Source organism: Abramis brama (assembly GCF_963993115.1).
Source record: "Abramis brama genome assembly, chromosome: 4".
NCBI lineage: Eukaryota > Metazoa > Chordata > Actinopteri > Cypriniformes > Leuciscidae > Abramis > Abramis brama.
In genome coordinates, this window is record NC_139966.1 from 55,560,485 (window position 1) to 55,584,079 (window position 23,595).

At 42.4% G+C, this 23,595-nt stretch overlaps 1 protein-coding gene across 2 annotated transcripts in view; it reads left to right on the forward strand.

The window, feature by feature from the left end:
• The window catches only part of LOC311080930 (cytidine monophosphate-N-acetylneuraminic acid hydroxylase-like), a 42,919-nt gene extending 21,844 nt beyond the window's left edge, over positions 1 to 21,075 (forward strand). For both annotated transcript variants that reach the window (XM_084111176.1, XM_084111177.1), the window contains exons 10-20: positions 238 to 373; positions 682 to 825; positions 11,157 to 11,331; positions 11,437 to 11,553; positions 11,636 to 11,751; positions 14,133 to 14,241; positions 19,382 to 19,630; positions 19,729 to 19,847; positions 19,953 to 20,038; positions 20,118 to 20,144; positions 20,669 to 21,075. In XM_084111176.1, coding sequence (XP_083967302.1) covers positions 238 to 373; positions 682 to 825; positions 11,157 to 11,331; positions 11,437 to 11,553; positions 11,636 to 11,751; positions 14,133 to 14,241; positions 19,382 to 19,630; positions 19,729 to 19,847; positions 19,953 to 20,038; positions 20,118 to 20,144; positions 20,669 to 20,820 — 1,430 coding nt within the window. In that variant the 3' untranslated portion in view covers positions 20,821 to 21,075. The remainder of the gene's footprint in view (positions 1 to 237; positions 374 to 681; positions 826 to 11,156; positions 11,332 to 11,436; positions 11,554 to 11,635; positions 11,752 to 14,132; positions 14,242 to 19,381; positions 19,631 to 19,728; positions 19,848 to 19,952; positions 20,039 to 20,117; positions 20,145 to 20,668) is intronic.
• The last annotated feature ends 2,520 nt before the right edge of the window (positions 21,076 to 23,595 follow it).

Below are 23,595 nucleotides of genomic sequence, written 5' to 3' on the forward strand. Positions count from 1 at the left end.
ATAAGGATTGCAGAGACTCCAGAGTCTGTTGAGATTAAAAGATCATTTTTAATCAAGACTTTACCAATTGGCGATTGGCTCTTTTATTTAGAAGTATTTAGAAGAATATTACCATATTGTTTGTTGCACTTTCTCTCATTTATAGTAATGAATGCGCCATCTTTTTATATCTGAAGTCTTCAAAAATGTGCATTAAGGCAACTCTGCATTCTAATTCAAATTTTCTGACTTTGACAGAAAGCTGGAAGGCGGATTTCATCAAGAATGAGAGGAAGAAACTGCTAAACTATAAGACTCAGTTGGTGAAATCCCTGCAGCCCAAGATCTACTGCCCGTTCGCTGGATACTTCACTGAAGCTCACCCTTCTGACAGGTGGATATTAACGCATCTCTCATCACAAAACCTTCTAGATAGCTACTGTATGCAAGAATGCATTTTCATTTTTAATGAAAAACATCATTAGTTATCACGAAACAACATTCACAAGCTATTTTATGCATGTAGTGTGATGTCTGACATCAATACTTGAATACAGCAAGGGCGCATTAAATTGATCAAAACTACAAGTGAAGATGTTTATAATAGAGACTTATTTCAAAAACATTATATGAATTATTCCGGTAGTGTATATAACAGTCATCAAAATGTATTATGAAGTAACACTCGAACATGATTAACAGGTACATAAAGGAGACGAATATCAAGAACAGCCCAGCAGACCTGAACGAATCAGTAAGAAAGAGCTGTCCAAACACCTTAACCTGGACACCTTTACCCGGTTCTGTCCTGGATCTGGCCCTCGCGTTAAATGACACATCTAAAAGGTATCATGGCTTTATTAGCATTAGCATGTAACTTTCCCCATTCCTTTATTAGCATGTAACGTCCCCATGGCTTTAATAGCCATAGCCTGTAGTGTTCCCATGTCTTTATTAGCATTAGCATGTAGCGTTCCCATGACTTTATTAGCATGTAGCATTCCCATGGCTTTATTAGCATTAACATGTAACGTCTCCATGGCTTTATTAGCATTAGCATGTAGCGTTCTCATGGCTTTGTTAACATTAACATGTAGCGTCCCATGATTTGCGTTAGCATTAGCATTTGGCATGTGAACATGTTGACGTAGTACTCCATATGGACATGTTGATGTAGAATAGTTCTCCAGCTAGGGCTGCTGCGAATGCGTCCTCTTCAGTGCTGGCTAAAACCACGGGTCCCAGCTCACGCGTGGCAGTTCCTATGTCACAGAGCGAGTCAGGCTTTTACAGCCGCTACTTCCTCGTCCCCAAAAAGGATGGTGGTCTCAGACCCATCCTAGATCTCAGACACCTGAACAAAGCGCTTATGACGCATCCGTTCAAGATGTTGACAACCAAACAAATTCTCGCGCATATTCGCCCGGGAGATTGGTTTTTCTCAGTAGATCTGAAGGACGCCTATTCCAAATAGCACCCCATCACAGACCATTCCCGAGGTTCGCATTCGAAGGACAGGCTTATCAGTACACAGTACTACCATTCGGCCTCTCTCTAGCACCCCGTACCTTCACAAAGTGTTCCATACAATACAGCGGCACTCGTCCCCCTGAGACAGTGGGGAGTGCGAGTGTTGGCTCATCATAGCCCAATCGGATGAGCTATTAACAACTCACAGAGCCTGGCTCCTCAACCACTTAGAATGCCTGGGCCTCAGGATAAATTTGTCCAAAAGCACACTATCCCCCAGCCGGAATATCTCCTTCCTGGGTATAGCGCGCCTCACAGAGCCCTGACCCCCTGGAAAGCGACCGACTGGTATCGGCCTGGCGTGAGATTGGGTGTGATCTCGAGGAGAAAAACAATCTCGACAGATGCCTCCACCTTTGCGAGGGCAGGCCCGTCTCTGGTCTGTGGTCGACCTCTTCGCCTCAGAAGACAAATATTTTTTAGAAAGAACAGGGACGCGCTCACCCGTGACTGGCCGAGCAGCCCTCTGTACGCATTCCCTCCTGTCACGATGCTACCACAGGTCATCGAAAGAATCAGGGAGTGTAGATGTGCAGTGCTGTTAATAGCCCCCCTCTGGAGAACCCAGTTTTGGTACCCAGAGCTGTTACAGCTGCTGGAAACAACCCCATGGCCGATTCCGCTGAGGAAAGACCTCCTCACACAGGCGAACGGAATGATTTCGCACCCCGTCCCGATTTATGGGCCCTCCACGCATGGCCCCTCAACGGGTACCCGGGTATCTCCCAGGTTTCGGAAGCGAAAGCGCCCTCAACAAGGCGCCTGTATGCTCAGAAATGGGCAGTGTTTTCTGGCTGGTGCGCTTCACAAAACGTAGACCCTCATTCATGTGAAGTACCGAGTGTGTTACAGTTTATTACAGCATTTATTACATCTCACGCCAGGCCGATACCAGTCGGTCGCTTTCCAGGGGGTCAGGGCTCTGTGAGGCGCGCTATACCCAGGAAGGAGATATTCCGGCTGGGGGATAGTGTGCTTTTGGACATTTTTACAAGAGCTACTGGACGCGGGTCGCACCCCCTCCACGCTCAAAGTCTATGTGGCGGCCATAACAGCGTTTCACGCTACGATAGCTGACAAACTGCTGGGAAGAAACAACCTCATTGTGCGTTTTCTCAAGGGCGCTAGGAGGTCAAACCCTCCGTGCCCCCCATCTGTGCCTATCTGGGACCTCTCCAAAATCCTGGAAGCCATGAAGGGTCCCCCATTCAAGCCACTAAGGTCAGCGGACCTGAAGTCGCTCTCGCTCAAAACTGCTTTTCTGCTGGCACTTGCTTCAGTCAAGCGAGTGGGTGATCTACAAGCCCTATCTATGAGCGCTTCCTGCTTGGAATTTGGGCCGAACTACTCCAAGGTCGTTCTTAAACCGAGGCACGGTTATGTCCCTAAAGTGCTCTCCACTCTGTTGTTAGAAATTCTAGTCTGCCTCGACCCAGATTCCACTCCAAACTATATTTTAGAATGAGCTCATCCCCAAAATGGCTTAATTATCATAGAGATGAAAGAAAGTCAAGTTATATTGTTTCTTCACCATTTGGGTTGATCACATCCTGAACAAATGGTAGTCAATTGTAGAATGGGAATGGGTGTGGGACACGGAGAACCTTCTCAGACAATGGGGTGTCACAACTTCATTAACATACAGACAACAGCTGTTGCAACAAGAGCAACTTCATTTACATTAAGAAGAGGATCAAAGGTTTAAGATTTGGATGTTCTGGGTTCATTCTGACGCCGGTGAACCCAAGGTGCTTTGTGTACCTTGCCACTGCTATGCTGTAATAAACTTCATTTTTGAGATCTTCGACGTCCACATCATTTTTCTTACATTGGCGAGCCACCCAGCGAGGAATTTCCAACAAAAAAAGTGGGGATAGATAAGAAAAAGCTGTTTTCTTTCATTTATGCTGTTTTTTGTCAGGGAACCCCCTCGTTTAAAAAAAATTTAGAAAGGAAAATTTTAAGGACAGAAGAGAATTTGGTTTATTCAGTATTAGCAAGAGGAGTTGTTAAGCCTATTCCGTACAATTTTGTTTAAGAATCTAAGGGAGCTGAATCAACCCGAAGCAGTGTGGTGGTGTAACGATCACCAGCTGGAGTGCCCTTGAGAGCCACCAGAGGGCACTCCACATAGGACTCTCCTATTCACTCACAAACTACAGTTCCCATAACTCACTGCCTGGACTCATCATCACTTATCACTGATCACATTCACCTGTACCTCTTTCACTGATTGCATTCACCTGTCTCATCCTGTTAGTCTGTCTATTTATACCACGTTCATTCATTCACTCACCGCGAAGTCTTGTTGTACTGTTAGTCTGCATTTCCGAGCATTTTCCCTGGTTTCATGGTTCTTGGTTTTCTGGATATCTTGCCTTGTTCCCTGGATTACTCTCTTGCCTCTGGTCCCTGCCTGTTTTGTTTGTTTGTTTATTTGTTTGTTTGGACTGCTTACCTGTGTTTCGACCATTGCCTGTTTTTGGATTACGATTCTGGATAACCCTTTAAATAAAGCTGCATTTGGATCTCTCCCTTCGTGTCTCCGAGCAGTTCGTAACAGAAGACTTCGCCACACCCAGATCCAGCAGCTATGACCTCCAGGAATGCAGCAGTACAGATCTCGCCTGATCTTCCCAGCATGAGCCGGGAGTTCGCTGGACAGATCGCAGCCTTGGCCCTGGATAGCCTCGATCTGTTCCAGTATACCTGGGGGTTTGTTCCTCTCGCTGCCTCTTGTTCTCTGGGGGACGAGGCAATTAAGTTGTGTTACCGGCTGGGGGCTAAGGAGGTCGACCCGAGGGAGCTCCCCGATCTCTCCGGTCTGGATTGGAGAGAGGCACTCTCCAGATGTCTGGAGAGCTTCCTTCCGTGGCACGCCATGTCACCGTCTGCCCTTCACGCCAGTCCAGCCAAGCCTGCACTTCACGCCAGCCCAGAGTCTCCTTCGCCACTGGTCCCGCCCAGCTCAGAGTCCTCTTCATCGCTGGTTCCGCCCAGCTCAGAGCTCCCTTCGCCGCTGGTTCCGCCCAGCTCAGAGCCCTCTTCGCCGCTGGTCCTGCCCAGCTCAGAGCCCTCTTCGCCGCTGGTCCTGCCCAGCTCAGAGCCCTCTTCGCCGCTGGTCCGGCCCAGCTCAGAGCCCTCTTCGCCGCTGGTCTTGCCCAGCTCAGAGCCCTCTTCGCCGCTGGTCCTGCCCAGTTCAGAGCCCTCTTCGCCGCTGGTCCTGCCCAGCTCAGAGCCCTCTTCGCCGCTGGTCCTGCCCAGCTCAGAGCCCTCTTCGCCGCTGGTCCTGCCCAGCTCAGAGCCCTCTTCGCCGCTGGTCCGGCCCAGCTCAGAGTCCTCTTCGCCGCTGGTCCTGCCCAGCTCAAAGCCCTCTTCGCCGCTGGTCCTGCCCAGCTTAAAGCCCTCTTCGCCGCTGGTCCTGCCCAGCTCAAAGTCCTCTTCGCCGCTGGTCCCAACCAGCTCAAAGCCCTCGCCGCCGCTGGTCCCGTCAAGCTCAGAGTGCGCTTCTGCTGATCCAGAGACTGTTCACGTCGCTTCTGCTGATCCAGAGACTGTTCACGTCGCTTCTGCCGATCCAGAGAGTGAGCTTCACGTCACTTCTGCTGATCCAGAGACTGAGCTTCACGTCACTTCTGCCGATCCAGAGACTGAGCTTCACGTCACTTCTGCCGATCCAGAGATTGAGCTTCACGTCACTTCTGCCGATCCAGAGACTGAGCTTCACGTCACTTCTGCCGATCCAGAGACTGAGCTTCACGTCACTTCTGCCGATCCAGAGACTGAGCTTCACGTCACTTCTGCCGATCCAGAGACTGAGCTTCACGTCACGTCCGCCCGTCAAGTGTCTCGTCCCGCCGAGACTGAATCTGTTCCTGAGCCTGAAACTGATCTGGATACTGAGCTTGAATCTGTTCCTCTTCCTCTTTCAACGCCTGTGTCTTTGGACAAGATGGCCGAATCCACGCCTGTGTCTTTGGACAAGATGGCCGACTCCACGCCTGTGTCTTCGGACAAGATGGCCGACTCCACGCCTGTGTCTTCGGACAAGATGGCCGAATCCACGCCTGTGTCTTTGGACAAGATGGCCGACTCCATGCCTGTGTCTTTGGACATGATGACCGACTCCACGCCTGTGTCTTCGGACAAGATGGCCGACTCCACGCCTGTGTCTTCGGACAAGATGGCCGAAACCACGCCTGTGTCTTCGGACAAGATGGCCACCGCCGAACCAGTGTCTCCGGACAAGATGGTCTCCGCTGAGCCGGTGTCTGGTCCTGAGCCGGTGTCTGTTCCAGTTCCTGAGCCAGAGCCATTGCCTTTGTCTGTGTCTGTGTCTGTTCCAGTTCCTGAGCCAGAGCCAGTGTCTGTGTCTGTTCCTGAACCTGAGTCGGTGGTGCCGGTTCCAGTGCCAGTTCCGGTGGTGCCAGTTCCAGTTCCTGAGCCGTTGGTGTCTGTTCCAGTTCCTCCGCCGTGGTCGCCCGAGGGGTCTTCACCGCCGTGGTCGCCCGAGGGGTCTTCACCGCCGTGGCCGCCCAAGGGGTCTTCACCGCCGTGGCTGCCCGAGGGAAAGTCTCCGCTCTGGCCGCCCGATGAACTGTTGTCTCTGCCTTGGTCGCCCGATGGACTGTTGACTCCGCCCTGGCCGCCCGAGGGAAAGTCTCCGCCCAGGCCACCTGAATGGTCGTCTATGCCCTGGCCGCCTGAAGGTTCGTCTCCTCCCTGGCCGCCTGAATGGTCGTCTCCTCCCTGGCCGCCTGAAGGTTCCTCTCCTCCCTGGCCGCCTGAAGGGTTGTCTCCGCCCTGGTCGCCTGCACAGCCTGCTCCGCCCTGGTCGCCTGCACAGCCTGCTCCGCCCTGGTCGCCTGCACAGCCTGCTCCGCCCTGGTCGCCTGCACAGCCTGCTCCGCCCTGGTCGCCTGCACAGCCTGCTCCGCCCTGGTCGCCTGCACAGCCTGCTCCGCCCTGGTCACCTGCACAGCCTGATCCGCCCTGGCCTCCCATCCTGCTGCAGTATCCAGGTCCTCTGCCGCTCCACGGGCCTGGCCCTCCATCCCGCCCCCAGGTCCACCTCCGCTCCACCTCCCTCCTGGACAGTTTAGGAGCGTCTGGAATCCGCTCCTTAAAGGGGGGGCTATGTAACGATCACCAGCTGGAGTGCCCTTGAGAGCCACCAGAGGGCACTCCACATAGGACTCTCCTATTCACTCACAAACTACAGTTCCCATAACTCACTGCCTGGACTCATCATCACTTATCACTGATCACATTCACCTGTACCTCTTTCACTGATTGCATTCACCTGTCTCATCCTGTTAGTCTGTCTATTTATACCACGTTCATTCATTCACTCACCGCGAAGTCTTGTTGTACTGTTAGTCTGCATTTCCGAGCATTTTCCCTGGTTTCATGGTTCTTGGTTTTCTGGATATCTTGCCTTGTTCCCTGGATTACTCTCTTGCCTCTGGTCCCTGCCTGTTTTGTTTGTTTGTTTATTTGTTTGTTTGGACTGCTTACCTGTGTTTCGACCATTGCCTGTTTTTGGATTACGATTCTGGATAACCCTTTAAATAAAGCTGCATTTGGATCTCTCCCTTCGTGTCTCCGAGCAGTTCGTAACAGGTGGCAGAGTTGTATTGGAATTGTTGTTTCTAAAGTAATTGAAACAAAGTGCTTAAGTGTAAAGTTTCTAAAGTAACTGAAACTTGGTGTTCGTCTGTTATAATTCTGTTAAGATTCTAAAGTAATTGAATCAACCCTAAGTAGTGTGGTGGCAGAGTTATATTAGATTGGTTGTTTCTAAAGTAACTGAAACAAATGTGTACGTTTCTAAACGATTGTGAAGTTGTAATAATTCTGAGTAAATTCTAAAGTAATTGAATAGACCCGACGCAGTGTGGTCACAGGATTATTTCACAGCTATTGTGTGTTATAGTGTAGACTAGTGAGTCGGACGCGCCGTGACTCTGTAAAGTTTAAAACAACAACCCGAAGCAGTGTGGTTTTGCCCGACGTACAGTGGTAGTGTTTTAAATTGGAGAAATATTGTTTAAGCCCAAAGTACTGTGGCTAAGTAAGTTGTTTTAAGAAAATAACATAAAACCCGACGTAGTGTGGTTTTGTCCGACGTACTATGACAGTGTTACATTCAAAGAAATTTAAGGTCCAAAGGACTGTGACTCTGATTAAGTTTAGAAGTTTTGGTCAGTGTGCTGGTTATGTTCATTTGCGCTCGAGCTGTGAATAATTAGACTAACGAATATCTTAAAGCAACTAGATAACGTGTAGTCATTTAAATCAGACGATTGTGTCACATGTCTGTCCTGTCTTGTGCTGCACATGGGTGTTTGTTGTTTTGTGCCATGTGCTCTCCTGTCTATTGTCTAGCCCCTCCCATCTTGTTATCTAATTATTGGTTAATTTGTCCCACCTGTCCTTCTCGTTTCCCTCCTTTGTTTGTTCCCCTATTTAGCCTCCCTGTGTTTGTAGTCCTGTGCTGGTTCGTTGTCCGAGTTACCTGTCCTTGATGTTCCTGTCTGTTGGATACCTGAGTTCTGAGTTTTTGTACTTCGTCTGTGTTTGTTTATTAAATCTCCTCTGCACTTGAATCCTCGTCTCTCGTTTAGTGTTCCGTGACAGATTGTGAATACACGAGAGACTGTAAAGCCCGATAAAACTTTAAAAATGGAAGAAACGATTGTTAAATACATCGCTAAACACGGTTCTCAGGAAATGTTTGACGGAATAGAAAATATTGTTGATAAACCATATGAGTGGGCTATCTCCAAGTTTGAAAATTATCCCAAAATGCCTGGGAACAAAAAAGGAAAAATCGCAAATGCGCTTCAAGCTGTTTTTGCTTCCTACAAAGTAACCAGGAAGAGAGTAGATGAGTTAGAAGCTGAAAATGAGCAACTCAGTGTCGGGGTAATTTCGGAAAAAAATTTACCAGGCTAGTGAAACGATATAGAAAGAAGAAAAGGTCAGGATGCAAAATGAGATTGCACTTCTTAGAACTAACAATAGTATGCTTAGATCTTATGTGGAAACATTGTTCAATTATTTGGAAGAAGCGAAGACGGCTTGTCAGTTCATGATAAAGAATGGCACAACTAAGAAAAATACAAGTAAGACATTGTTAGGGGTCACATTGTGTAACCCAGTTCCAAAATGCCATATTTACAGGAAGACAGGACTGAGGGTTGGGAACAAGATTCTCAGTCATTCAGAAGCCAATACTCTGACTGTAGAGTGAGATTTCCCATGGCACCAGTCCATGCTACTACGACTATGCGTGCTTGTGAAGGAAGGGAAGAACCAATGACTTCTACCATAGTCCGAGGATTTAATCCAACTGAACTGGTAAATTTGATCCTGCCAAACAAGATCCATTAGATTTTCTGAAAAACTTGTAGGAATATGCTGAAGTTTACAATTTAACAGATGGTGATGCATGCGTTTTGTTAAGAATGTGCCTGCCTGACACTTTGTCTGGAGCCTTAACTCAGAAAGTGAAGGACAGAAAGGCTAATAAGTCAGAGAGGAAAAAGGCACTGCTTGAAGTCTTAGGTGTGATGTCAGTTAATTGGGATAAAATATCTGAGATGCACATGAGGAAAGGGGAGCATCCAGCAGCATTTTCAGAACGATTATTGGAGATGTTTAAAACTTTCAGTTGCAATCCTGATATTACTAAGAATGATGTCAGTTTCAAGTCTGCCTTGATTAACAAATGTGACCCACTCAATTTTTTTTTTTTTTTGCTAAGATTTTTGCAAAACACATGTATGATGGAAATATGGCCCATTCTGGTTTAATTTGGAATGTAACCTTTAAAGCGGTATTACAGCATAGCAGTGGCAAGGTAGGTACACAAAGCACCTTGGGTTCACCGGCGTCAGAATGAACCCAGAACATCCAAATCTTAAACCTTTGATCCTCTTCTTAATGTAAATGAAGTTGCTCTTGTTGCAACAGCTGTTGTCTGTATGTTAATGAAGTTGTGACACCCCATTGTCTGAGAAGGTTCTCTGTGTCCCACACCCATTCCCATTCTACAATTGACTACCATTTGTTCAGGATGTGATCAACCCAAATGGTGAAGAAACAATATAACTTGACTTTCTTTCATCTCTATGATAATTAAGCCATTTTGGGGATGAGCTCATTCTAAAATATAGTTTGGAGTGGAATCTGGGTCGAGGCAGACTACAATTCCTTACACTGTTCAGAGCACAGGTAATTTCCCTGATAGCTCTCTCCTCACCAGATGATGAGAGTGATGCGTATTTACTCTGCCCTGTAAGGCCTCTCAAGATTTATCTGGAGCGCTCTGCTTCGTTCAGGCAGTCAGAACAGCTCCTTGTATGCTTTGGCGGCCGCACTAAATGTCTGGCCGTCACAAAGCAGAGACTGTCGCGCTGGATTGTGGATGCTATCGCGCTAGCTTATAAGTCCAAAGGCCTTCTTTGCCCCTTGGGCGTCAGAGCTCACTCCACGAGAGGCATGGCCTCTTTGTGGGCCTGGTCCAGTGGAATACCCATTGAGGACATTTGTGCGGTGGCCGGCTGGGCCTCACAGTCCACATTTGTGAAGTTTTATAACTTGGAGGTACCCGCCTTACAGGCCAAGGTTCTCTCAGTGTAAAAGTGTTAAGCCCCCCCCACGGTGAACTACGGTTCCTAGTTATCCAGCATATGAAGCCCGTCTAAAACTCGCTTATATTAGGGTCATGCTTCCCTTGTGATTCATACTATGCTTGGGTAACGGTAGAGCGAAGTTAGCACGCACAGCGTTTTGAATGGGGTTCCCATAGCGTAAGCTAACTTTACGCAATACGAGAGACCTCTCGAAAGGGAACTACTTGGTTACTGGCGTAACCTCAGTTCCCTGAGATGAGGGAACGAGTATTGCGTAACCCACCGTGCTACTGTGCTAGGATCAGGGGATCGCTTCAGTCGTTTAAACCTGGAGCACCTAGGCGAGACACGCCAATATATAGCCTCTGACCACACCCATACTGGCGGGCTCTGACGCGCCAGGGCGCCAAGCGTCCTGATTGGTTCTCGCGTCAAAGCCGCCTCGCCATAGGTTCGTGCAGTTGCCGCAGCACAGCCAATGACCGCTCCCACGTTTAGTTGTGCTCGCTGTGCAGCTGCACCACGTTTTAAAACTGCACTGCGTTTGCTTCAATATTCTCGAGAAAAGGAGGTTTTCCCATAGCAAAAGCTAGCCTTACGCAATACTCGTTCCCTCATATCAGGGCACTGAGGTTACGTCAGTAACCAAGTAGTTTCTTTTATTTGATGTAACAAAAATATTTTTTAGGCTTTTAGTTTTAGTTAACCATAATAACCAAGCATGATTGAATAATTATGCATTTTATAAATGCATATTCAACAGTAGAAGTGTAATCTGTAAACTATTTATTTGTAAACATATTGACTGTAATCTCTGACATTGTTTTTCTACCTTTTTTACGTTTATTGTTTATAGTTTTTGAGTATGCATCTGTTTAATTTTGATTTGAGAATTATGTTGTTATCATATTCATATATGCATGAGTGAATTAGCATGTAGCATGAGTCTCTGTGATTATGTCTGCCTGTTTTTCATTTTCATTTCTGGTTTTAATATCATAACCATAGGAGTGCCATCACTGAACCGCCCAGCGGTACAAAGATCTATAAGGACAGTTGGGACTTTGACTTGTATGTGGATGAACTGAATGCTTCCATTACAGCTGAAAACTTTAAATACAAAAGCTGGATCCCGTACTATTATAACTGGGCAGGATTTAAAGGCTACAATCTGGTCATTCGGGTAAATAATATTTTTTATAGCTAAACGGCAGGTGGATCTCACACATGCACAAACAAACACGCACACAGATGAGTTAAACTCTAACACTGAGTGTTTTCCCATCAGGTCATAGAGACGGATGATGATTTCAAACCCCTGCAAGGAGGTTACGACTATCTAGTGGACTTTCTGGACCTTTCTTTCCCAGACACGCGCCCGGAGAGAGATCACGCGTACGAGGAGGTGACCTGATTCGAGTCCTGTAGCACAGACTGTGTTGAATGAGATATGCACTGATTTTAATATCTGAAACGTGTGTGTTTAGATCAAGAACAGAGTGGGCGTGATGAGACACGTGGTTTTGAACGGGCTGCTATGGGACGACCTGTACATCGGCTTCAATAACAGAATGAGTCGAGATCCTGATGTTTACCACCACAAGTAAAATACAATCATCACAATATGAAAAGGAAAAATACATAAAAGCATATAAGTGATGTATCAATTGGAATTATCATGTTTGGGATTTTATGCATTTACCATGGTATTTGCATGCTACCCTAAAGCACTCTTAGGAAAAAGGTTCAGTGAGGTTCTATATAGAACTCTAGTGTTCTTGAATTTTAATGGCAAAAATAAGTCTTAAATTATTGCATTATAATTTCATGTTCAACAGGGTTTTTTTTTTTTTTTTTTATCAATTAAAGGAGCATTGCGTAGGTTTTTGCTTAAAAAAATCTTTAAGATAGAGTTTTCATTTGTACATGTATGAGCCAACCATGATGTAATAAAAAGAATGACACCTTGACTGTCCACCACGGTTGCCTCTAGCAGTCTGTAGGCTCAATTGTGTGTGGAGGAGTCGGGCCCGAATCGGCGCGAAAATTCACAAAATGTGACGTCATGCGCGTTCTCGTCTACTTGGGCTTACATCCGTACGGCACGGCAGCCATTATTAGTAAGCAGCGGCAATCGGTATTGTTTTCAGATGGTGTTTTCTTACCTCAAACATTATGCTGGTGAATCTCAATGAGCCGTCAGTGGTTGCTGCGGCAACCCTGGTTGATGTGGTCGTGCTCGTATGAGCGTGTGCGCACCGAGAACGAGCATGAGACTGGCTGCAGTTCCTCTAACGGGCACTGGTGTCAGTAACTCAGTAACTGTTAGAAATTGCAGAACCTACGCAATGCTCCTTTAACTAAAACTAAATACATTAAATGATCCCATGATGGAACCCCTAAAAGGTTCTATATAGAAACTTTTCTTCTAAGAGTGTATGAAGGTTTTAACGTTTAAAAAAGTAAAAAAAGTGGGGCAAAAAAGTATTTAGTCAGCCACCAATTGTGCAAGTTCTCCCACTTAAAAAGATGAGAGAGGCCTGATTTTCATCATAGGTACACTTCAACTATGAGAGACAAAATGAGGGGAAAAAATCCATAAAATCACATTGTAGGATTTTTTATGAATTTATTTGCAAATTATGGTGGAAAATGAGTATTTGCCCAAAGCATGATGTTTCCACCCCCATGCTTCACAGTAGGTATGGTGTTCCTTGGATCCAATTTTCCTCCAAACACGACGAGTTGAGTTCTATTTTGGTTTCATCTGACCATATGACATTCTCCCAATCCTCTTCTGGATCATCCAAATGCTCTCTAGCAAACTTAAGACGGGCCTGGACATGTACTGGCTTAAGCAGGGGGACACGTCTGGCACTGCAGGATTTGAGTCCCTGGCGGCGTAGTGTGTTACTGATGGTAGCCTTCGTTACTTTGGTCCCAGCTCTCTGCAGGTCATTCACTAGGTCCCCCGTGTGGTTCTGGGATTTTTGCTCACTGTCCTTGTGATAATTTTGACCCCACGGGCCACGGGGTGAGATCTTGCGTGGAGCCCCAGATCAAGGGAGATTATCAGTGGTCTTGTATGTCTTCCATTTCCTAATAATTGCTCCACACAGTTGATTTCTTCACACCAAGCTGCTTACCTATTGCAGATTCAGTCTTCCCAGCCTGGTGCAGGTCTACAATTTTGTTTCTGATGTCCTTTGACAGCTCTTTGGTCTTGGCCAGAGTGGAGTTTGGAGTGTGTCTGTTTGAGGTTGTGGACAGGTGTATTTTATACTGATAACAAGTTCAAAAAGGTGCCATTAACACAGGTAACAAGTGGAGGACAGAGGAGCCTCTTAAAAAAGTTGTTACATGTCTGTGAGAGCCAGAAATCTTGCTTGTTTGTAGGTGACCAAATACTTTTTTTCCACCATCATAATTTGCAAATAAATTAATTAAAAATCCTACAATGTGATTTTCTGGATTTTTTTCTTCTCATTTTGTCTCTCATAGTTGAAGTGTACCTATGATGAAAATTACAGGCCTCTCTCATCTTTTTAAGTGGGAGAACTTGCACAATTGGTGGCTGACTAAATACTTTTTTGCCCCACTGTATATATCTATATATTAGTTTAACTAATTAACTTATTTAATTCAAATTTTCATATATGAAATTATTTTATTTCAGATTTATTTTAATTAATGAAAACAATTTTTACGTTTTAGTGTTAACACTAGATTGTTTTATGTGTTAACATGAGATAACTACATTAGTTAAAATGAACTAAGAATGAACAATATCATTTATCAGTCATTTAATGTTTGTTAATGCATTAACTAATGTTAACAAATGAAAGCTTATTTTAAAGTGTTACCATTTTAGTTTAAGTTAACAATAACAACATGTACAACCACTTTGCTAACATGATGACAAAAACATTTCAGATCAGAGAAATACAAGCAGTGGCATTCATGACTATTACTTTTCACCGGCAGGTTCTGGAATCATTTCCAGACAGAACTGCCACTATCAGGGCCAGACTGGGATCATTTCCTTCAAACTGCCAGTGAAACGGACGCGCCAGAAGAGAGCAGTAACGCATGTGTGCTGTCTTAATTTGTTCATTTGAATTACAAGGATATTTTGTTCTGGGTCATAACATTGTTTATGTGGTTTTGGGAGTGTGAGGGGTGTGATGATGCTGCTTACACACACGTTTGGAAATTTCTTATGTAATGTTAAAGTGTATTATTTTATCTGGAATACTTGATTCTGTGCACAAATAATTTTGCATAATGGTGCAAAACCGAATGATTGTTTGTTTCCCCTAGCAGCTTCAAAGATTTTCTTCAAAGCTGCGCTATACACTCACCTAAAGGATAATTAGGAACACCATACTAATACTGTGTTTGACCCCCTTTCGCCTTCAGAACTGCCCTAATTCTACGTGGCATTGATTCAACAAGGTGCTGAAAGCATTCTTTAGAAATGTTGGCCCATATTGATAGGATAGCATCTTGCAGTTGATGGAGATTTGTGGGATGCACATCCAGGGCACGAAGCTCCCGTTCCACCACATCCCAAAGATGCTCTATTGGGTTGAGATCTGGTGACTGTGGGGGCCATTTTAGTACAGTGAACTCATTGTCATGTTCAAGAAACCAATTTGAAATGATTCCAGCTTTGTGACATGTTGCATTATCCTGCTGGAAGTAGCCATCAGAGGATGGGTACATGGTGGTCATAAGGGGATGGACATGGTCAGAAACAATGCTTAGGTAGGCCGTGGCATTTAAAGGGTAACTAAACCCCTGGTCAGAGCCTGACTCCACCCACTGGCAATATTTGAAAAATGCTAGAAAAGTGGGCAGACCCCAGCGGAGATAGAGGGGACGAACCGTGAGCGGGGTGGGCGTGCACCTGAGAGTCCTGCTGTCAGACTGTCTAAAATGGATAGTTTGCTCACAGGGTCGCAAGACGACGTAAATATGCATCTGATGAGTTTTATCGAGTTGATGTCAATAGCGCGCGCTCTCTATAGGCATATTCATATTTTGCCGCTATGTGAAAAAATCCAGCAAAATGCGCCGACACTACACCTACCACTGTACTAAATACAGATAAATCTACGCTAGCTCATCCAAGGGCGTGGTGAGCTCGTACCAAGGGAGGGCGTGGTGAGCTGGAACCTGCCTACGTCACGCAGTACCGCAACATCCAATAGGAAAATTCAACTGCATTAGCCACCGTTCAACCTGAAGAGGGCAGCACTTTATACCCAAATGTCAAAAAAGTTACTCGAATCAATGAACAGCACTAATAAAGCCCCATTCTTACAGATCATTAACTAAAAAAAGTTGGTTTAGGGTTTAGTTACCCTTTAAACGATGCCCAATTGGCACTAAGGGGCCTAAAGTGTGCCAAGAAAACATCCCCCACACCATTACACCACCACCACCAGCCTTCACAGTGGTAACAAGGCATGATGGATCCATGTTCTCATTCTGTTTACGCCAAATTCTGACTCTACCATCTGAATGTCTCAACAGAAATCGAGACTCATCAGACCAGGCAACATTTTTCCAGTCTTCAACTGTCCAATTTTGGTGAGCTCATGCAAATTGTAGCCTCTTTTTCCTATTTGTAGTGGAGATGAGTGGTACCCGGTGGGGTCTTCTGCTGTTGTAGCCCATCCGCCTCAAGGTTGTGCGTGTTGTGGCTTCACAAATGCTTTGCTGCATACCTCGGTTGTAACGAGTGGTTATTTCAGTCAAAGTTGCTCTTCTATCAGCTTGAATCAGTCGGCCCATTCTCCTCTGACCTCTAGCATCAACAAGGCAATTTCGCCCACAGGACTGCTGCATACTGGATGTTTTTCCCTTTTCACATCATTCTTTGTAAACCCTAGAAATGGTTGTGCGTGAAAATAAGTAACTGAGCAGATTGTGAAATAATCAGACCGGCCCTTCTTGCACCAACCACGCCACGCTCAAAATTGCTTAAATCACCTTTCTTTCCCATTCTGACATTCAGTTTGGAGTTCAGGAGATTGTCTTGACCAGGACCACACCCCTAAATGCATTGAAGCAACTGCCATGTGATTGGTTGATTAGATAATTGCATTAATGAGAAATTGAACAGGTGTTCCTAATAATCCTTTAGGTGAGTGTACATTTGCTTCATGTCTCTTTTTCGGTTAAGTTTGCTATATTATTGTCATGTAGTTATTGTTTATTAATGAAATGGGTTTGAAATGTTTGTTTGTTTTGTGTTGCTGGTATTTGGGAGACACTGACAATTAACTATTACCATCATTGAGTGTTCAGGAGGAGTCACTAAACACTGGGATATTATGAGATGCTGATCACTTTATAATCAACTACTTGAATTACTGTACAAAACATTTAGAAAATAAATGCTTTAAAAGACTGTGTAATTTTTAATAACATGGGGGGGGGGGGGGATAGGACACATAAAATAAGGAAGAAATATTTCATATTTATATTCAACTTTTCACTCAAACTTTTATTCTGATTATATATTAACAAAAAATGGATTTCCACTTTTAGTTTCAGACTTTTAAACCCCACTGTAATATAAAGTAAATATGTAAAGTATAAACTACATAAACATGTACATATTTGTTTAGTAGTTTATTAATAATGATTAATAAACTATAAAGTTATGAATATTTTAAATTGTATTCATTTTTATATTTGATTGTCATTTTTATATTTTTCTTATATTTCCATTACACTTTTTTTTAGTTTTAGCAATTTTAAGAAACTTACTCTATACTTAATTTATTTCCGTTAAATGCCACAGCAACCCTTCTAACTTTTTTTAAGTTTAAGTCGTTTTTAAGATAATATAATTTGTAATAAAAAAAAATCATTAAAAAAAAAACATTTTCATTGGAAAAAAAAAGACTTTCACTTTTAGACTTTTAGATACACCATAATATAAAAAAAATATAGACAAATATAGACATCAGTGTTATACCACCCCCACCCCCAAATCATTCTTGTCGGTTATTGGCTGGAACACTGTTTGTTATGTTTCGTGGTCCAGGCTTGGCCAGTTTGTTTTTGTTGCCGTTTGTGGAGCCTGGGCTGTCTACAGAGACCGCGGTTTTTTTACAGTGTGTTCTGGGGACAGGCAGCTAGCGGATAGTGAGGAGATGTTTGCTGTATGTGACAAAAAATGTTTCAGCCTAAAAACGTGTGACATCGCTTAGAGCACCTTTAAATAAAGCCCTGCTTTAAAGCCCTGCCCTGCGACCACAGTTTCACCACATCTGCATACATGTTCAATTATTTGTTTCAAACATGATTGCACAATAAAAACTAGTTTTGTGGTAGAGATGCCACACTCATTAATCAGATTAAAACCTTCATCCATTCCACATTCGATGGAATTCTGTGAAACATTACATTCGTGTATGTCCTTTGCTTGTTCTCACAACCTTTTGCTACGCAGATAATTACCATGTTTGCTGTAACTGTAGCTGTAACTTCTCAAAAAAAACAATTCAAAAGCGAAGACACTCACTGCAGATCACGCGTGTTGTTCTTCTGTGTTTTGACTCCTTGCACACCGGTACGTTGACAGAAGTCGTGGGATTTCATGTGTTGCGTGATATGTCTGCACCCAAGTAGCTGTGCTTCGCCTAAGTAGCCGTGCTTCGCCTGTGCTTCCCCATAATATAGTCCCAAGTCAATATCTGCCTAAGAAATCGCCTAGTGTTAATCTGCATCGCTATTTGTACTCGTTGTGAATACGCAGGCCACAAGAAGTAATTACATGTTTTTTTTTAGTTTTTTTTTATCACTTTTACTCAGGACATGCTAGCTGGCAACAAAGGATTCCATTCATTGTGCTAAGCTAAGCTAGCGCCGACCCTGTCAAACTAAAACAATGCATGCACTGAGACAAAAATGCATTTACCCACCTATCTAAATGTATGAAAGAATGTGAATAAGCCCTATTTCAAAAAACGGTGGAGTGTTCCTTTAAATGGAGCTGAAAGTCATGTGGACGAAGTCAGTCATCAGTATTGTTTTCTTCAAGAGTGCTCCTACCTTTTTAATGTCAGTTACATAAAATGTTAGTTTGGTCTAATTTGAACTGGAAAATTAAGACTGATTACCTCTTGTCTAACGGCTTTGGTCAGTTTTCTAAACAACGTTTGAATCACAATTCTTATCATTCGATATCTTTTTATGTACCGATTTGGACTGGACGAACATCTCCGCGTTTATTACAGAGGTGGGAGTGTGTTTGTGGGCGTTACAGAAGGTCATGTGCTGTGTTTGAGTGCATCATAGTTTTCTTTTAATTTATTATTTGGTGATAAATATTTTTTTACAGTCTATGGTATTTACCAGAAAAGTTGTTCTGGTAATTTTACTTACATTTTCTGTGTAAAAGGGGCATGTGTCTTCATACCTGCTCCTGGTCTTATAGTGCATGACTAATTGGTGCACATTACAAAAATAAAATTAAATACAAAAATCGAATCAAAACGTAATAACTTGCTACGCCTCCGAAACAACTTTCATTTTTATATGACGTCATGAATCGTTTTTTGAACCACGTGACTGCTTTCTCAGGATCCAATCAATTCCTCATAAAACCAACCCCCATTCTACATTATTTTCTTATGTAATGTCCTGTTTCAAACAAAAAAATGAGTTTAACTCTTAGTTTCAGACATTTAAACCAACACTACTGTGCAGTAAAATAAATATGTAAAATATAAACTACAATAAACAGTGTTGTTTTAGTATTATTTATGTTATTACAGTATTTATTAATATTTTGAATGTTCTTTTCAAATTGGCTTTTCAGGATCCAATCAGTTCCTAATAAAACTGGTTCTACATTTGTTTCCCATGCAATTTCCGGTTTCACCAGATAAGTAACATGTATGTACTGTTGGTAAAGAGAGAGAGAGAGAGAGAAAAAAAAAGCCTATGTTGATTTGTTGGTCTTGGCTGGTTTAAAGTCTCCCAAAAAGTAGAACATTGAGCTCCCAAAAATCCTCTAAACCAGCAAACCATTTTGAGGTTTGATTTAAGATGTTTTCTCAGCAGGGAATGAACAGAATTGCCCAATAGATGCAAAGGCATGAATGTGTAAAGGGCAGTTTGCATGTGGGTCTACAGATTGGATCTGTCATAAGATTACATCATTAATCACAAATGAAGCCATAATAAGCCTATGTGTATGTGTGTGTGTGCAGACGTGGGATGAAGGGCTGGCGGTGACAGCACGGGCCTGGGCGAGATTCTGTGTCTTTGAACATAACATTCACCTTAAGGAAGTGAGAAGGATGCACCCTACGTTCACTTCTGTGGGTGAAAACATCTGGGCTGGATATCCGTACACCCATTTCACAGTGAAATCTGCAGTGAAGTCATGGGTGGACGAGGTCCAACATTACAATTACCGTCAGAACCAGTGCTCAAAAGTGTGCGGTCACTACACACAGGTACACACTCAGATCTGGTTAAAGCTCAACCAAACACTCAAGTGTTCAAGCATAAGTGAATGAGCCCTCTCTGTATCGCCTGTTTTCTGCACGTAAAGGTTGTTTGGGCAGACACGTACAAGGTTGGTTGTGCCGCGCAGGCCTGTCCAAAAGGTGTGGCAGAAACGGCGTTCTCAACAGTGCCAGGAATCATATTTGTGTGCAACTATGCAACAGCGTGAGTATGAAAACCACATTTGCAGGTGCAGAGAATTCTGAACGGTGCATTTTATGCAAAGCATGTTTTCGTACTGTTCACACACAACAACATTGTTTTCAACAGAGGCAATTATTACGGCGTTGCTCCATACAGAGAGGGGTCATCGTGCAGAGGTTGTGGTCAGGACACCTGTGAAAACAAACTCTGTCGTAAGTGTCTGTAGGCTAACAAACATACTCATCCTTTCCAACAACCGCTTTACTTCACATCGCTCTCGTTCTTTCACAGAAAACTCCACCCGCGATGCACTGCAGAGTAAGACAAGCCTGATCTCTCAATCTGAATACACAGATCTGCTCACTTCACTCACAATTATAAATGTCTGACTGTCATCGCAATACAGCAAGTGTCTGTGTCTGCGCACAAATGCTTTTGATGGCGGAAGCTGATTATGTGGCATTAAGCCATAAAAAACTACACAAGATTTCATAAATATGCATTAATTAGGACGAATATACACTCTTAAAAATAAAGAGTCCATGGGTGTTTCCGTGAAGAACCTTTATTTGACCTTTGAGAGAATGAAACCACTGAAACAACTACTATTTGGAGACACTAAAACTAGACTGTAAATCATATTTTCGATGTTTATGCATTTACAAAAATAGATTTTTTTTTAACAATTCTGGCTCTGAAGCAAAACTAGTTGAGAAACACTGCGAATGCAACGGCATTCAGACATTTGTAAGAGCGACTGGAGTGTTTTGGGCGGTTCTGATTATCTTTTCAACAACAGCATCCTGCTATCAAGTCCCCTAAGCATGAGTGTGTTTGTGTAGGTTATCGGTGGACTCCAGACTGGGACCCTGTGCTGTCCTCCTGCGGCTCCTTCTGCCTGTCGGTTGTGATTATTAGAGTCATATCTGTCCCACTCATGTTTGCCTGCGTTTATTGGCTGAATTGCCATCATAACCTGTTTGCATACGAGTGAAACAGCTTGAACTCATATGCAAAAAACTAAAGTTCACATTCAGACAATGCCATATATCCTCAGGGACAGGGAGGAACATTAACTCTTTGATGCACTTTACATTAAAAGAGTATTTTAGAAGAAAATTATGCATTAAGTTTGTATTTATATATTGATATTGAAATTTGATTGGATCAAATTTCCCACGACGCTCTTGTAAAAGAGATTCTTAATCTCAATGTGCTTCTTTTCTATAATAAAGGTTATAATAAGTGATCTTTATTTTATTTTTTGCATTGACATTTTCATATCAGTGAAGCACATTTACCTCACAAATTCTCATTTCTGCTATGCAAAATCTCATTCTCATGAACTTTCGAATATCTATAGATCTCAGTAATATTTTAAACACTTTACAATAAGGATCCGCTCACTATCAGTTAACATTATACCTAATACATTAGGTATAATGAACTAAAAAATAAATACTTTCACAGCATTTATTCATCTAGATTAATATTTATAATATAAATTATATATATTCACTACCTTTTAATATTTTATACTAACTTTTAATATTTCAAATTGTAAAAAATATTAACAATGGACACACTGCGACAAAAAAATAAACAAAGGTTTATGCTTAATATAAGAAAAAATATCTGTCAGTTGGGTCATTAAAATACACTTAATTCAAAGGGAAAACAAGATTATTTTAGTCACCCTATAAGCAAAAACTCAATTTTGATAATTCATTTCCAATTACTTGTTTTGTCAAGTCAAAAATGCATCTTGACTAAAGAACATGTAGATATGGCTCACGTTTGCTTGTCTGAATTGTCATCATATCCTGTTTGCATAAGCTTCAAAACTTAAAAAACTGAAAGTTCACATTCAGACAATGCCACATTTCCACTGGGACGGGGAGGGACAAAAACTCTTTGAAGCAAATTTAAGTAAGAAAGTAAGAAAATTATGCATTAAGTGATTTTTTTGTACATTTACATTTTCATATCAGTGAAGCACATTTACCCCACAAATTCAAATTTCTGCTATGCAAAATCTCATTCTCATGAACTTTCAAGTATCTGTAGATCACAGTAATATTTAATGGGTTTGATTTGGGCTGGAATGTGACCTGGACATGTTTCATCAATTAGTCCATCTAGTCCCTTCAGTTTAAACGAGTGAGACAGATATGACAGAAATATAATTCGATTTATTGCCATATATCAGAGAAATTACTGAAATAAATGTAAAAAAAAAAAAAATGATGCCAAGCATTCTGGGTAGCAAAAAAAGATGCATCTGAAAAATGAACATACAGAGGTACTTTGCTCATGACGAACAGCACGAGAGCAGAAGCATCACAAATTCAGATTTATCGGTCATCTAATAGCCTATAGGCTACTGTACATACCGTACACCGTTCATAGTTATTATTATACCTAAAGTATGTAACACGATCAATGAGCGTCTGTCTCAAGTAGAAGCAGCGGTTTTAACAGTTTCTGACTCTACAGGACAAACTCATGTAATTGTTCATACAGTTTTGTGTTTGATTTTTTCCTGTCTCTTATTCCTCATCTCCGACAAGCCAAAATCTAAGATCTGATTGTGAGATTGAGGTTTTATGATGATGTTGACGAAGCATGAAACCAAACATCTTTTATATAAACACAATATTTCAGCCGCTGAACTGAACGGACGTCCGGTGATGGTGTGACTGTGTTTCTCCAGGATCAGAGTTCAGATCGACCGACGCGAGTTAGCTTTTGAGTTTCTTCCGTTTGCCGTCTTTCGCTGAAGGCGTCTCGGGGTTTACAGGAGGAGCTCCGAGCTTTTTACTTTTTGCTTTCTTCACTTTTTCTTTAATGGCTTGAATATCAATTTTGTTTTCTGTGGTTGCTATAAAGAAGAGAATAATAAATATTATATCATGAGTTCACATGTGAATTATTTAGGCTACACAATATAAAGTCATATTACCAGGAATGTTACTAGCCAATATTAGTCTTCTGACCAAGATCACGTTCAGTACATGCAGTTAACATCAGTTATGTTTATATATTAGCTTATTTGATGTATTTTAATGATTTAACTTCTTTTCTTTTTTTTTCCATTTATTATAATGAATAATAATTTTATCTTAATTACTTTTATTATCATCATTATTATACAATATGAGATGCCATCCTGGACCAGGGTTATTATCGTTAACTAAAACTAATCAAATCATTTCTGTTAATTGAAATAAAGATTAAATTGTTTTAATAAAATGTAATAATAATATCATTGTACAACATGAGATGCAGTTCTGGACCAGGGTTATTATCTATCTATCTATCTATCTGTCTATCTATCTATCTATCTATCTAGTGAGGAAAATAAGTATTTGAACACCCTGCTATTTTGCAAGTTCTCCCACTTGGAAATCATGGAGGGGTCTGAAATTGTCATCGTAGGTGCATGTCCACTGTGAGAGACATAATCTAAAAAAAAAAATCCAGAAATCATAATGTATGATTTTTTAACTATTTACACATGTCCTTATAAAGACAAAAAAAAAAAGATGTCGCTTTAACGACATCTCGTTATTACGAGAAAAATATGTCGTTTTAATATGCGTCATCGTAGTAGCCTACTGATCTTGATGTAAAGTGTAACAATTATCGTCAGCCCTCTTGCGCCCTCTGTTGGCATTTGTACATAATATACATATGTTCATTGTTTATATATTTCTTCATGTATTTTAATAGTGTTGTTAAATAAAATAAAATAATTCATTACTTTTAA